This window comes from Leucoraja erinacea, chromosome 16, assembly GCF_028641065.1.
Source record: "Leucoraja erinacea ecotype New England chromosome 16, Leri_hhj_1, whole genome shotgun sequence".
NCBI lineage: Eukaryota > Metazoa > Chordata > Chondrichthyes > Rajiformes > Rajidae > Leucoraja > Leucoraja erinaceus.
In genome coordinates this window covers 33,370,348-33,386,835 of record NC_073392.1, presented here as the reverse complement: position 1 = coordinate 33,386,835, position 16,488 = coordinate 33,370,348, and the positions used below count along the sequence as shown (strand labels likewise).

General features: G+C 45.8%; 1 protein-coding gene across 2 annotated transcripts in view; it reads right to left on the bottom strand.

The window, feature by feature from the left end:
• The window catches only part of lhfpl4a (LHFPL tetraspan subfamily member 4a), a 200,708-nt gene that overhangs the window by 63,939 nt on the left and 120,281 nt on the right, over positions 1-16,488 (bottom strand). For both annotated transcript variants that reach the window (XM_055648100.1, XM_055648099.1), the window contains exon 2: positions 5,527-5,763. In XM_055648100.1, coding sequence (XP_055504075.1) covers positions 5,527-5,763 — 237 coding nt within the window. The remainder of the gene's footprint in view (positions 1-5,526; positions 5,764-16,488) is intronic.

Here is a 16,488-nt window from a genome sequence, read left to right as displayed (position 1 = left end):
GGATTGATACACAGAAGATCATTGCTGGAAATCCGAGTAAAAGCTATTGGGAGAAACTGGATGGAAATTCAACCCCACTTCTACCTAACTTCACCATAAATGACATCAGAAGGATTGGCACCCATGCTTTCTGAGTGGGTAGGGTAGTGGTACAGTAGTATGTTACCAAACAAACCCATCATACCAGCTATGGTGTTAATGATCTGGACTCAAAGAGTCTTATTATGCCCCTGTCCCACTTAGGAAACCTGAACGGAAACCTCTGGAGACTTTGCGCCCCACCCAAGGTTCCCGGAGGTTGCAGGTGGTTGCCGGAGGTTGCAGGTAGTGGAAGCAGGTCGGGAGACTGACAAAAACCTCCGGGAACCTCCAGGAACCGCATGGAAACCTTGGGTGGGGCTCAAAAGTCTCCAGAGGTTTCCGTTCAGGTTTCCTAAGTGGGACAGGGGCATTACAGCATGGAAGCAGGCCCTTCGGCCCATCTTGCCCACACCGACCAACAAGTCCCATCTACACTGGTCCCATCTGCCTGTGTTTAGCCCATATTCCTCAAAACCTGTCCTATCCATGATCCTGTCTAAATGTTTCTTAAATGTTGTGATAGTCCCTGCCGCAACTACCTGTGGCACTTGTTCCATGCACTCACCACCCTTTGTGTGAAAATGTTACTCCTCAGGTAACTATTAAATCTTTTCCCCTTCACCTTAAACCTATGTCCTCTGATTCTCGATTCCCCTACTCTGGGCAAGAGGCTCTGTGCGTTTACCTAATCTATTCCTCTCATGAATTTGTACACCCCTATAAGATCACCCCCATACTCCTGCACTCCAAGAAATCGAGTCCCAGCCTGCTCAAACACTCCCTATTGCTCAGGCCCTCGAGTCCTGACAATATCCTCGTTAATCTTCTCTGCACCCTGGAATTTGGAATAAAAACCTAGTTTTAGCAACAATTTCTGTAAATCTCATTTGTTTTGATGTCTTTTGGGGGAAGAAATCTGCCAACCTTACCTGGTCTGGTCCCTGTGCCTCTCTAGACTATCCTTCCAAGTGGGTGATTCGGAAATGCCATCGGAAATGGCCTGGCAAGTCATTCAGCTACAGGTGACAAACTGCCACCTTCCAAGGGCAGATATGGATAGGCAATAAATGCTGGCCTTGATTAGATCGTGAAAAACGTACATAAGATAACTAACAAACTGGGTATATCATGCCTTATTCAGATAGAACCCAGAAAATCACCTTAATGAAACATGACATTACATTTCACGACTTTGGGACATTTCAAGGTACTTTACACACTATTATGTACTTTTGAAATATCGTTACTGTTGGACAGCATAAGGAAGTTTCAGTGTTGCAGGATCCCACAAGGGCCAATGATTTGCATGTGTGATGTTGAACTTATCAAAGATTAGAGCGCTCTTAGATCTTTGGTACTGATCCAGTTCTACAGCGGCAATTTCTAGGGCTGAATCACTCCACTCTGGAAATTGTTTGGCATTTCTGGCCACAAATCACACTTGTGTCAATAGAACATCATCCGCATCAGACTCGATGGAATAACGTAACTGCCAAAGTAACGCTCCTTCAGTGCATTGCCAAGGAAACCAGGTCACTTAGAAACATAGAAATATAGAACATAGGTGCAGGAGGAGGCCATTCGGCCCTTCGAGCCAGCACCGCCATTTATTGTGATCATGGCTGATCGTCCCCAATCAATAACCCGTGCCTGCCTTCTCCCTATATCCCTTGATTCCACTAGCCCTTAGAGCTCTATCTAACTCTCTCTTAAATCCATCCAGTGATTTGGCCTCCACTGCCCTCTGTGGCAGGGAATTCCACAAATTCACAACTCTCTGGGTGAAAAGTTTTTTTTCACCTCAGTCTTAAATGGCCTCCCCTTTATTCTAGGACTGTGGCCCCTGGTTCTGGAATCACCCAACATAGAAACATAGAAAATAGGTGCAGGAGTAGGCCATTCAGCCCTTCGAGCCTGCACCGCCATTCAATATGATCATGGCTGATCATCCAACTCAGTATCCTGTACCTGCCTTCTCTCCAATACCCCCTGATCCCTTTAGCTACAAGGGCCACATCTAACTCCCTCTTAAATATAGCCAATGAACTGGCCTCAACTACATTCTGTGGCAGAGAATTCCAGAACATTGGGAACATTTTTCCTGCATCTAGCTTGTCCAGTCCTTTTATAATTTTATAATATGTATTATCAGAACAGACTTTAGACTTTAGAGATACAGCGCAGTAACAGGCCCTTTTGGCCCACCGAGTCCGTGCCAACCAGCGATCACCCCGTACACTAGCACTATCCTACACACTAGGGACAATTTACAATTTTACTGAAGCCAATTAACCCACAAACCTGGATGTCTTTGGAGTGTGGGGGGAAACCGGGCACCCGGAGAAAACCCACGTGGCCACAGGGAGAACACACAAATTCCGTACAGACGGCACCCGTGGTCAGGATTGAACCCAGGTCACTGGCGCTGGAAGGCAGCAAATCTACCACTGTGCCACTGTAGAACTCTAGAACTCCCTGAGCAGGACCAAACACAGGACTGGGAACCACATTCAGAAGAGTTCCTTCATTTACCTCCTCTCCTTTAAGATTGGACTGTCTACCGACCCCTCTAACGTCCACCCCACCCTCTAGAGTTCATTAATCTCTGCTACAATTATTCAAATGTCCTCCCCCCTCCCATCCAACTCTATCTCCTCAACTCCTCGCCTGCCTCCTACTGAGGCTCCGATCTGACTCCTGACTCTTGAAGGCGCTGGTGAGGACACATTGTGAGCAGTTTTGGGCCCCACACCTGAGGAGGGATGTGCTGGCATTGGAGAGTGTCCAGTGGAGATTTACAAGAATGATCCCAGGGACGATGGGATCAATGTATGAGGAGTGTTTGAAGGCTCAGAGCCTGTACTCACTGCCATTTAGAGGAATGGGGGGCATCTCATTGAAATGTACTGGATCATGAAAGGCTTGGATAGAGTGCATGTGGAGAGTCTGGAATCAGAGGGTACAGCCTATGAATAAAAGGACATACCTTTAGAATGGAGCTAAGGAGGATTTTCTTTAGTCAGAGGGTGGTGAATTTGTGGAATTCATTGCCACAGCCCCCCGGACACTGTGGAGTCCAAGACATTGAGTATTTTTAAAGTGGAGGTTGATGACATCTTCATTAGAAAGGTCATCCAAGATTTCGGGGAGAAGGCAGGAGAAAGGGGTTGAGAGAGAAAAATAGATCAGCCATGATTGAATGGTGGAGTAGACACGGTGGGTTGAATGGTCTAATTTGGCTCCTATTTAGAGTCATCGATTGCAGAAACAGGCCCTTCAACCCAACTTGCCCATGGCGACCAAAATGCCCCATCTACACTTGTGCCGCCTGCCTGCGTTTGGCCCATATCTCTCTAAAACCTACCCTATCCATGTACCTGTCTAAATGTTTCTCAAGTGTTGCAATAGTATCTGTCTCAATGACCTCCTCCAGCAGCTCATTCCATACACCCACCCACCTTTGTGTAAAAACATTACCCCTCAGGTTCCTATTAAATGTTTTCCCCCTCACCTTAAACCTATGTCCTCTGGTTCCTCGATTCCTCTACTCTGGGCAAAAGACCATGCATTTACCAAATCTATTCCTCTCATGATTTTGTACACATTTCTTTTGGTCCTGTGATCGCGTGACCCTGATTGACCGGTACCATAATCATATTCCTAACCCCAGTTTGAAGAAGGGTCTTGACCCGAAATGCCGCCAATTCATTCTCTCCAAAGACGTTGCTTGTCCAGCAGTTACTCCAGCATTTTGTATCTTCGATACCTCAAGCATATTCATAACCATGGCCATGATAGTGTGGCATTGGAATGCAGAAAAGAAATGCTTCATTTCCTTTAAACTCCTCTCTCCATTATTTCAGTGCAGCCATTAATCTGTTCATTTTAAAGGCATCATTGGCTGACTAAAACAGCAGAAAGAAAATCCCCAGACACATGCCAAATGTTGAAGCCCATGCATTGCATTGTGTTCTATCAGGACACCAGTGAGTGCACTTTAGATACACGGTAATCATTATCCATCAGTTGTAATCACAAGCATCATCGGCTGCTCACTGTGTCCCCATCTCGTTACCACTGTCCACTCCTACATTTAACAGAGCTGAAAACAATTTGTTCTGGGGGGGGGGGGGGGGGGAGTGAAAGGATGTTATCACTCTCCACCAGAGCAATAACTCGTGCCCGGGACATCAATGGATAATGGAATCAATGGATAATGGAGTCAACTACCTGTCGTGGATTCAACTTTTTCTCACGTGAAAGAAAAACACCCAATCATCGTAATTCCTTGCTTAGATTACAGACATGAGCTATACTCCCAGGTTATCCATTATTCCCTTGTGTAAAGGTGGAGGAATACGAACCGGATTCCGGTTCGTATTCCTCCACCTTTACACAAGGGAATAATGGATAACCTGGGAGTATAGCTCATGTCTGTAATCTAAGCGAGGAATTACGATGATTTATATGAAAGAATAATGGATACCTGAGATGAATGTTCATGTCTGTAATCTAAAGGAAGGAGTTGCGATGATTTATATGAAAGAATAATGGATAACCTGGGAGGAAAGTCCATGTCTGTAATCTAAAGCAAGGAGTTGTGATGATTCATATACTGTAAATGTAAATGAAGAGAGCTGTGGCTGCAGTTTACTGAGGAGGCTCGCATTGTTTATCAGCAGATTGATGTTCAGGCTGTATTAGAATGGATGGGTTCAGAATCTCACCTACTTATGGGCATTACATAGTGTGAGTATCTGATATACCATCTAATACATGGCATCAGATTGTCTCACAGATCACAGGAGCAGCATGAACAGTTGACGTTGAGATGAGACGACAGTCTGGAAATGACTCCCTGTCACATTTAACTGTACGATACGTACTGGTGCCCTGTCGAGAGGGCGTTTTGTTTCTGGGCCCACTGTGTGGATGGTTGTTGTGTCAAATTACCCAGCTCGGCCTCACATCAAAGCGGACACCCTCATTCCTGTATAAATGCTCGCAATTTGATTTTGAGAGTAACTCATACGCTGACATCATTACTTTGCTCAATGATATGATTTGGATCAGATTGTATGAACAGGGGGATCAGTGACCGGGTGGAGAATGAGGCAGCACCTTGCATCTTCTGCAAGCTTTCACCCTCTTGCTGTCTGTCTTGGGTCTGCCGCTGTTGAAATGCCTGCCACACGATGATATTCACACTGGATAATGAACCACGGTGACGCTGTCAGTGTAGGTTTAGCAGGAAAAGAACGCAGTACCAAGTTACAGATAATTCTATAGCATTGCACCATACTATGAATAGTTGGGGGTTGGGTGATATGTCGAAAAAGTAGCTACGTTTGCTAATCCTGGACTCTGAACTGATGTGTGCGGCCTTGTCAGTTTTGTGTATATAAAACACCAGTTCTAACTCAGAATGCAGAAAATGTGACCCACCTTTGTTCTCGACCTTGAGATCTTCCTGAAGGAGCTCGTTCTGCCGGTTGCCAAGTACAAATGCCAGGAAGGAGAGGATTAATGCATCCAGGATTCCGATAATGGCCAGGATATACGCCCAGCGCACGGAACAGTTCCCCAGTATGTACTTCCCCGTTTTATCCCCGCACATGTGTCTCACGGCTTCTGAGTCCCATCCGTCGGGGAATACCATACATCCCAACACAAGGCAAACAGCTGGGGAGAGAATGGAGGGGGGAGAGGGAAATATGAAAAAAAAACAAGATATCAGGGAAATACTGAAGAAATCAGCTCTTAACTAATTGCATGCGTCTGTATCAAAAGAGATTCTTGCAGCAGAAAACATTTTGCCCCATTATTACCAAAATCAACTTTATGGGAGGATCACGGGCATTTGAACAGATATGTATTTCATGACGAGATTTGTTTTAGGTTAGTAAAGATCAGATAACACAAAAAATTCCCACATTAGTTTAGTTTAGTTTAGAGATACAGCATTGAAACAGGCCTTTCAGCCCACCGAAACCACAGAGAGAGGAGGAGATTATCTTCAAAGTGCCTGAACCCTGAGTTACCCCATCATTTTGTGTCTATATTTGGTTTAGACCAGCATCTGCAGCTCCTTTTTACAAATTTTGTCTGCTCCACTGCGAAATCTCAAGGTATGTCTACTTGGAAGACATTTTCCTCCTCTCTCTTGTGAGAGTTCTGCAATACCATCTCTCACTGCCTTTCTGCCTATGTACCTTTTATATCTCGTTTCCCTTTCCCCTGACTCTCAGTCTGAAGAAGAGTCTCGACCCAAAACATCACCCATTCTTTCTCTCCAGAGATGCTGCCTGTCCCCCTGAGTTACTCCAGCATTTTGTGTCTATTATCGAGTATAGAAGTTGGTGGGCCATGTTGCAATTTCATAAGACGTTGGCGAGGCCACATTTAGAGCATTGTGTTCAGTTCTAGGCAGCATGTTAAAGGAAAGATGTTGTCAAGCTGGAAAGGATGCAGGGAAGATTTCTAAAAATGTTTCCAGGGTTCAAGGGGCTGAGCTATAGGGAGTGGGTGAACTAAGTCTCTATTCATTGGAGCGCAGGAGGATGAGGGGCGATCTTATAGAATCGTGAAAGGAATAGATCGGGTAAATGCAAAGCGTCTCTTGTCCAGAGTAGGGGAATTGAGAACCAATAGACATAGGTTTAAGGTGATGGGGGAATGATTTAATAGGAACCTTCGGGGTAACATTTTTACACAATGGGAAGTAGGTATATGGAACGAGCTGCCGGAGGAGGCAGTTGAAACAAGTACTATCGTAACATTCAAGAAACATTTAGACAGGTATGCGGATAGGGTAACTTCAGAGAGATATGGGCCAAATGCAGGCAGGTGGGAATAGTGTAGATGGGACATGTTGGTCGGTGTGGGCAAGTTGGGCCGATGGGCCTGTTTCCATGCTGTATCACTCTATGACTCTATGGCAGGCCTCTTGGGGCACAGGGAGGTGAGGGGAGGGGGAATGGGGTGGAGGAATTACACAAAATTAGAGAATTCATTGTTCATACCATTGGCTTGTAAGTTACCCAAGTGGCACATGAACTCTATTAAGACAGTGTGCAGGATATAAACACCTTATGTTGGTGATAGGAGACTTGTTAAGACATTCCTGCACCATGGTTCAACAATACAACCTGCACCTGGTGTGCTTACTTTAGCTGTCAGTTCCCAAGCAACAGAAGTAACACAGGCAAGCAGCACACAGCAGGCACAGCCAGCAGACAGCACAGATTATGTTGGGGAAACTCCTACCAACTCCAATCTGTTCTCACTAAAGCATGGAAATCCTCCATGCTGTCATTTTCTCAGATGTTGATTCACACGTTTTCGAAGATGCAAGCTGTCTGCCACAACTTCCTTTGGCACAGCCCGGATATGCAAACACACTGCCAGTCTTAGTCCTGATTTCTCCCTGCTGTGTCCTGGCTTGCAGTTCCAGCAAAAAAAAAAAAATCCTTCTATTGGCTGGTGGCAATCTCTCCCCCGAGTCAGAAGGGTTGAGGGTTCAAATCCCACTCCAGGGACAAACATCCAATGTAGTTGTGAGGGAAAACTACACAGTCCGTTATATCCCTCTCGTTAGCACATCTTCCACAGCCAACAATGGGCCATAATGGACTCCACACTTCCTGAGGTCATTAGTTACCAGCTCAGGCCTTTATTCAGGCCTTCTCTATCTTTCAGTCTGAAGAAGGGTTCCAACCCGAAACGTCATCTATTCCTTTTCTCCAGAGATGCTGCCTATCCCACAGAGTTACTCCAGCATTTTGTGTCTATCTTTGGTTTAAACCAACATCTGCAGTTCCTTCTTGCACATTTCTCAAATACATGTTTAGGATTCCCGAAGCATCGTTGTAAAGGGTAGGACCGTTATCCTTGATGTTTTAGTTCATAAGTTCATGTAATGGATTCATAGAATCATAGAGTGATACAGTGTGGAAACTGCCCCCTCGACACAACCTGTCAACATGTCCCAGCTACATTAGTCCTGCCTGCCTGCATTTCGTCCATATCCCTCCTATTCATCAAGTCATAGGGGCAGAATTAGGCCATTCGGCCCATTGGGTCTACTCCACCATTCAATCAGGGATGATCTATCTTTCCGTCTCAACCCCATTCTCCTGCCCTCTTCCCATAACCCCTAACACCCTTATCTGTGACAGATCAAGAATCTGTCAATCTCCTCTTTAAAAATAGCCAATGACGGCCTCTGTTATAATGAATTCCACAGATTCATCACCCTCTGGCTAAATAAATTCCTTGTTATCCCCTTTCTAAAGGTACATCCTTTAATTCAGAGGCTGTGCCCTCTGGTCCTCGACTCTCCTACTAGTGGAAACATCCTCTCTCCATCCACTCTATTCAGGCCTTTCACTGTTCAACAAATTCAAATGAACCCCCCCCTCATCCTTCTAAACTCCAGTGAGTACAGGCGCAGTGCTGTCAAATGCTCATCATACGTTAACCCAGTCCTGCCCAGGATCATTCTCGTAAACCTCCTTTGGACCCTCTCCAATGCCAGCACATTTATCTTCAAATATGGGGCCCAAAACTGCTCACAATAGTCAATTGTTCTTCCTCAAGCATTTTGATTAATAATTGGTTAACCTGCCATTGCTGTGCAGAAATTGGCAGCGGTATCATTTACATTACATTAACGACTGCACTTGAAAAATCACCTCACTGGCTGCAAATTACTTAGGGGCAAGCTGAGAGGCATTCTGTATACATGCAAGTGTTCACTAATTGTTACCTCAACACTAGTTGATAGCTTTTCCCTCTGCTCTTATCTCAAGGAATAAATTAACTCTACTGCACAAAGTAGGTCATTCAGCCCATTAGTCTGTGTCAGTTCAGCAATGCTGGATACACAACTGACCGTAACCTCATTAGTTCATATATTTGAGGAGCAGAATTAGGCCGTTTGGCCAATTAAGTCAACTCCGCCATTTAATCATGGCTGATCTATCTTTCCCTCTCAATCCCATTCTCCTGCTTTCTCCCCATAACCCCTGACACCCGTACTAATCACAAATCTGTCAATCTGCACCTTAAAAATATCCAATTACTTGGCTTCCACAGCCACCTGTGGCAATGATTTCAATAGACAATAGACAATAGACAATAGGTGCAGGAGTAGGCCATTCGGCCCTTCGAGCCAGCACTGCCATTCAATGTGATCATGGCTGATCATCCCCAATCAGTACCCAGTTCCTGCCTTCTCCCCATATCGTCTGACTCTGCTATTTTTGAGAGCCCTATCTATCTCTCTCTTGAAAGCATCCAGAGAACCTGCCTCCACTGCCCTCTGAGGCATAGTATTCCACAGACTCGCCACTTAGTGAAAAGTGTTTCCACAGATTCACTAACCTCTGACTAAATAAAACCCTCCTCATCTTTAAAGGAATGTCCTTTTATTTTGAGGCTATGACCTCTGGTCCTAGACTCTCCCTCTAGTGGAAACATCTTATCCGCATCCACTCTTCCCCAGGCCTTTCACTATTCGGTATGTTTCAATGAGGCCTCCTATCATCCTTCTAAACTCCAGCGAGTACTGGCCCAGAGCCTTCAAACACTCATCGTTCCTGGGATCATCCTCGTAAGAATTAGAAATCATATATCTATTTTGGGGCAACTATTAGTGTTCATATTGTATATTGTACTGGGTCTAACATAGCAGGATGCAAAATATAGAAGTTATCAAGTATTAATAGCTCACAATGAAACAGCACCTTCAACATAGAAAAATGTACAAAGCTGTTTCGCAAGAACAGTTGTCAAACATAAATGACGCAGAGCAACAGAAGGAGATACTAAAACATGTAGGCGGCACTGTGTTAGAGCTGCTGCCTCACAGTGCCAGAGACCCAGGTTTGATCCTGACCTCCGGTGCTGTCCGTGTGGAGTTTGTGCGCTCTCCCTGTGACTGTGTGAGGAAACCAGAGCACCCGGAGAAAACCCACGCGGTTGCAGGGAGAACATACAAACTCCCCGTACTGATGGCACCCGAGGTCAGGATCAAACCCATGTCTCTGGAGCTGTGAGGCAGCAACTCTAACCACTGCACTACTGTACAATATCAAAAGTGGACAGTGAATGTGGAAGATCAGAGGTGCCCAAATGGTCAAAAATACAAACGTGATCATAAATGATCAGAGTAGAATTAGGCCATTCGGCCCATCAAGTCTACTCCTCCATCCACTCACAGCTGACTATCTCTCCCTCCCTCCATCAGTGGTCGATGAGTTGGGGTATTACAATGGATTTCCACTCATACCTTATATTCTCCTATTATGTAGAAATAACTCATTCGGTCCATCGATTCTACATTGTCCTTCTGACTAATTCCATCAATCCCACTCTATTCACTGTGACATATTCCCTTCCACATGACCCACCCTGATTCCCCTACCAAGGGGAATTTACTGCAGCCAACCAACCAACACGCCTTTGGGATGTGGGTGTAAATGAGAGCACTTGGGGGAAACCTAGTATGGTCACAGGGAGAACTTGCAAACTCCACAAGGAAGGCAGTGTGAGTCAGGATCAAACATGCATCTCTGGAGCTGTGAGGCTGCCATCTCTAGTGCCACCGAAGATCCTATATCGGAGCACGATGGACCACTCCTGCTAAATGCAATGGGCTGACGTGTAGTACGGAACGTAACATGGGCCTTTTTTTCATCCATTTCAGTAATCGGACCCGACCCGACCCGACCCGACCCGCAATGTAATCAACGTTGCGGGGGAACAGTTTGTGTTAATAAATTTAAATTCTGAAAATGAGGAGAAGATTTTTACCAAATAACTTTCATTTTTACGAGGATGGTTCCGTAACCGGCTTCCGTCTCCGCACCAGTATCTTTGCTCCGCTACGGGATCTTTGGTGCTGAGGCGGAAGCCGGTTACGGAAATGGGGCCTTAAATTACCCATGAATCTGCCCATGACCGTACTACGTCTTTTTCGTCGAGTGGACTATCTTGCTCGCTATAGGATCTTTGGGTGCCACTGCCACCATTTCACCTCTTGAACTATTTTTACCTCGTTTTTTCTCCCCCAGTACTCATCTTTGTCTCCTTCTCTATCTAACCCAGACATCACTATCCCAATTACTCTCCACAAATAATCTAAATGTTGATTCTTATGCATAAGCCACCAAGAGAAAGAACATTCAGCAGCCGATAACAATCACCATCTACTAAAATCCTGAAAGGGATGAACACAGAATATATGTAGGAAGGAACGGCAGATGCTGGTTTAAACCGAAGATAGACACAAAAAGCTGGAGTAACTTAACGAGATTGGCAGCATCTCTGGAGAATGGGAATGGATGACGTTTCAGGTCGAGACCCTTATTCAGACTAGTCAGGGGATAAGGGAAACTAGAGATATAGACGGTGATGTGGAGAGATAAGAACAGCGAATGAAAGATATACAAAAAAGATACGATGATAAAGGAAACAGGCTATTGTAAGCTGTTTGTCGGGTGAAAATGAGAAGTTAATGCAACTTGGATGGGGGAGAGATAGAGAGAGAGGGAATGCCGGGGTTACCTGAAGTGAGAGAAATGAATATTCATACCACTGGGCTGTAAGCTGCCCAAACCTCACTCTGACAATGAGACCGAGGACAGAAAGGTCTGTGTGGGAATGGGAAGGAGAATTAAAGTGTTTAGCAACCGGGAGATCAGGTTGGTTCATGCGGGGAGAACGAAGATGTTCCGCAAAATGATCGCCCAGTCTGCGTTTGGTTTCGCCGATGTATGGGAGTCCACATCTGATGGAAGCAAGCATATGTTATGCCTTCTGTATCATGGAGTGTGGCTTTAATCAGGCCACATTTGGAGGATTGCATGCAATTCTGGTTGCCCATTTACAGGAAGGACGCCGAGGCTTTGGAATTCGAGGATCTGGAACTCGTTGCCAGGGGCGCTGGTTGAAGACTTTTGGATATGGATATGCGGGAATGGAGGGATATGAGTTATGTGCAGGTAGATAAGTGACGGTCTTGGCATTATGTGTGGCACAGACATTGTGGGCTGAAGGGCCTGTTCTCGTGCTGTACTGTTCCATGTTCCATGTTCCATGTTCTAAGTCTCAAAGCAAGCCTATCAACCACAATCCCACTTGTTTCTCTGTACTCTCTCCCTCACACTGACAAACATTCTCTCGGGATAGTTAACAGTGGCCATTTATCCTACCAACCAGCATGCCTTTGGGATGTGGGTGGAAATTGGAGCACCCAGGGAATGTCTCAGGAGTCACAGGGAGAATGTATAAACTGCATTCTTGTGTTGTAAGGAAATATGATTAATACCAGCATTTACTTATCCCTAATTGTCTCCATGTGCAGGCCAGTAAATTTAAACCACGTTGGGTGGTCCAGAGTCATATTTATGACAAACTGGCGGATTTCCTTCCCTTAACAACACGTGAATCAAAAAGGTCTATAAACAGCAATCTGTTTTAAGACTTTATTTTAGACTCTGGACAGACAGTGCAGAACGAGATACTTCAGACCACCGAGTCCGTGCCGACCAGCGACTATGCCGTACATTAACACACACACTAGGGACATTTTACGATTTTACTGCAGATAATTAACCTACACACCTGCATGTTTTTGGAGTGTGGGAGGAAACCAGAGCACCCGGAGAAAATCCACGTAGTCACGGGGAGAATGTACAAAATCTGTACAGACAGCACCTGTAGTCAGGATTGAGCCTAGGTCTCTGGCGCTGTAAGGCAGCAGCTCTACCGCTGTGTCACACATTGGCAGTCATTGCAGAGAGTGGGTTATTTTTTATTTAAATTGCAGAATTACTCGTATAGAAATTCCCTGGCTAGCACCTTAGGATTTAAAATTCATTGTTCCGGTTCACACCCGGTGCATATAACAAAGTCTTGACTCGATATCACCAGATCAGTGATTCAGAACCTTGGTTGCTAGCTCAGTAACTTAACCACCGCACTGTCAATCAATCTGTTGAAGGGCTAAGCAACAATCTGCCTGCCCTCGATTATGAATCCCAAGCATCATGGCATGGCTTGAAGAAGCCGGGGGCTTTGACTTTGACTCTGACATCGGGGGGGGGGAGAGTGCAGTGGAGAGATAAGTTTTTTTTTTGGCCTTCCATCACAGCTATGTGATGGATGTTTATGTAAAATTGTAAATTATGTTGTGTCTGGGGTCTATTTGTGTGTAATGTATGGCTGCAGAAACGGCATTTCATTTGGACCTCCAGGGGTCCAAATGACAATTAAATAGACTATTGACTATTGAGAGCAGTGTAGACATCAGTGAGGCAGCAGCCCCACCTGCTCTACCATAGGGCCACCCACCCATATTCATATTCCTTGAATACATAGATACACAATGACCACCACAATGCAGCACTTTCACTACAATGCAGCACTCTCACTATAATGCATTGCTCATGACAGTGCAGCACTCTCTCACTTCATTGTAACTATAGAAACAGAAACATAGAAAATAGGGGCAGGAGTAGGCCATTCGGCCCTTTGAGTCAGCACCACCATTCAATATGATCAATACAATACGTTCCTGCATTTCTCCCCATATTCCTTGAATCCGTTAGCCCGAAGAGCTAAATGTAAATGTAAATCTATATCTCTCTGCAATGCACCACTCTCACTACAGTGCATCACTCTCTGCATCACTCTCTGCAATGTAGCACTTTCACTGTGGTGCAGCACTCTGTTCCTACAATGCTGCACTCTCTCACTACAATGTATTACTCATGACAGTGCAGCTCTCTCTCACTACAATGCAGCACTTTTACTACAATGAAGCACTATCTGGCTTCTCTCGGTACAATGCAGCACTTCATAGAATAGAATAGAATGCATTTATTGTCATTCAAACCTAAGGTTTGAACGAAATATCATTTCTACAGTTTTTTACATTACAAAACAATCCAAGACCCACACTTAACACAGTTTACATAAACATCCATCACAGTGAGTCTCCAACATCTCCTCACTGTGATGGAAGGCAAAGTCTTTATCTCTTCCCTTTGTTCCTTCTCCCGTGGTCCAGCAGTCCAACTGCAGTGTCGAGGCGAACTGGGGCTCCGATGTTAAAGCCCCCGGCGGGCGATGGTAAGTCCTGAGGCCGTTTAAGCCACGCCGGGCGATGTTAGGCCCCGGCTCCATGTCCTTTAAACCCGCGATTCCAGCGGGAGAAGTCGCCGTTGCGGAGCTCGGAAAAGCGGTCTCCCACCAGGGACCTGCGAGCTCCCGATGTTCCCGTCCACCGGGTCTGCGGCCGGTGCCTCCGAACTCCAAAGTCGGGTCGCAGCAGCACACCACCACAGCTCTTCCCGCTCTGAAGTTGGCCAGCTCCGCGATGTCAGTTCCGCAGGCTCTGCAACTGGAGCCCCCAGGTTAGTCCCGGCCAGAGGTCGCCGCCGGCTCCACGATGTTAGGCCCAACGACATCCGAGACCCGACAGGGAATAGTCGGGTCCCCGCACAGGGAAGTGATTTAAAACGGTTTCCCCCACAGCCCCCCCACCACCCCCCACATATACACAGCTATAAAAAAAAATAAAAACTAACTCAAGACATACATTTAACAAGACAAAAATAAAAAAAGCCAGATGACTGTAGTCGAGCCGCTGCCGTTAGGCGCCGCCACTCCCACATTTTCATCACTGCAATGCAACATTCTTCACTACAGCGTAGCATTCTCTCACCACAATGCATTATTTTCATGACAGTGCATCACTCACTCACTGCAACTCAGCTCTCTCTTACTATAATGCATCATTCTCTCAACACAATGCATAGCTCTCACTCCAATGCAGCACCCTCTCAATACACCGCAGCATTATTTTACTACAATGCCTTATGCCCCTGTCCCACTTAAGGAAACCTGAACGAAAACCTCTGGAGACTTTGCGCCCCGCCCAAGGTTTCTGTGCGGTTCCCGGAGGTTGCAGGTGGTTGCCGGAGGTTGCAGGTAGTGGAAGCAGGTAGTGAGACTGACAAAAACCTCCGGGAACCACATGGAAACCTTGGGCGGGGCGCAAAGTCTCCAGAGGTTTCCGTTCAGGTTTCCTAAGTGGGACAGGGGCATAATAACTCTCACTACGAAGCATCATTCTCTCACTACAGTACATCATTCTCACTAAAATACATCATTCTCTCAATTCAATGCATTCCTCTTCTATCTCTCTCACTACTGCACAAGTGTCAGGCTAGATTATGTGGTCAACGGTGAACCAGCAAGCACTTGACCCAGAGGGCATCATTATCTAAGGCTAAGCAGGCTGGCCCTCTTTGCCCTGAAGTGACTGCAATACACTGATTACAATAATGGCTGATAATAATGAGCCCTGCTCCTCGTGATCTTTGGATGAACAAAATGCCACGCTGGCTTCCTTCTAAAGGTGACCAAGCTGATGATCTTTGGCACTCGCATGCCGTTTCGTGACAAGTCTGGTGGGTTGAGACAGTAGCCCCAACGTAGGCAGCGGAATGCCAACAAACAAAAACACATGGCTTTGTTGAGCAGGGAGCAAGGACTCCTGCCAGACCTCATCTGTAAATCGCATTCTGGCGGACTACAAGCATCCATCACGGATTTAAAGAGCCGCCTGACGGGCCTTGAGTGAGCTTTGACTGACTTGACGTGCTTTGCCTTTACAGATGCCGGATGCCACTCGCTGAAGATAGAACAGAAATAACCCGACTTCACAACACGGCTATAAATTAAAAGCTGCTAATTAGTTTCAGGCCTTCACACGAGTGGTCCTGTGATTGACGTGAATTTTCCATTAGCTCATTCACTTCACTTGAACTGGAATGCAGCAAATGGAATGTGCAATGGACCATACATCTTATTTAAATGCTTTCAATTGATACCATGCTGACAACGCCACCAGAGAAGAATTGCCCCAGTTGCAGCAATGCAGCAGGAGAGTAAACACCATTAGTTTTTAATGCATTTATAATGTTTCCACAAACAGACATCAGGGCAACAATGACACCCCCCACCCCCTCTACCTCCTACCTACCCTCAAATAGAGTCCCTGGAAGTCACACAGCATGGAAACTGGCCCTTCAGCCCAACTCGTCCGTGCCGACCAAAATGCTCCATGAAGCCAGCCCCATTTGCCCGCATTGGGCTACACCTCTCTAAACCTGTCATATATCCATTTACCTGTCCAAGAGTCTTTTCAATGCTGTTATCATACTTGCCTCACCTACCTCCTCTGACAGCTCACTCCATATACACCACCCTCTGAGGTAGAAAGTTGCCCCTCAGCTCCCTATTAAATCTTTCCCCTCTCACCCTAAACCTATGTCCTCACGTTCTTGATTTCTCCTACCCTGGGAATCGATTGTGCATTCATTCTATCGATATATT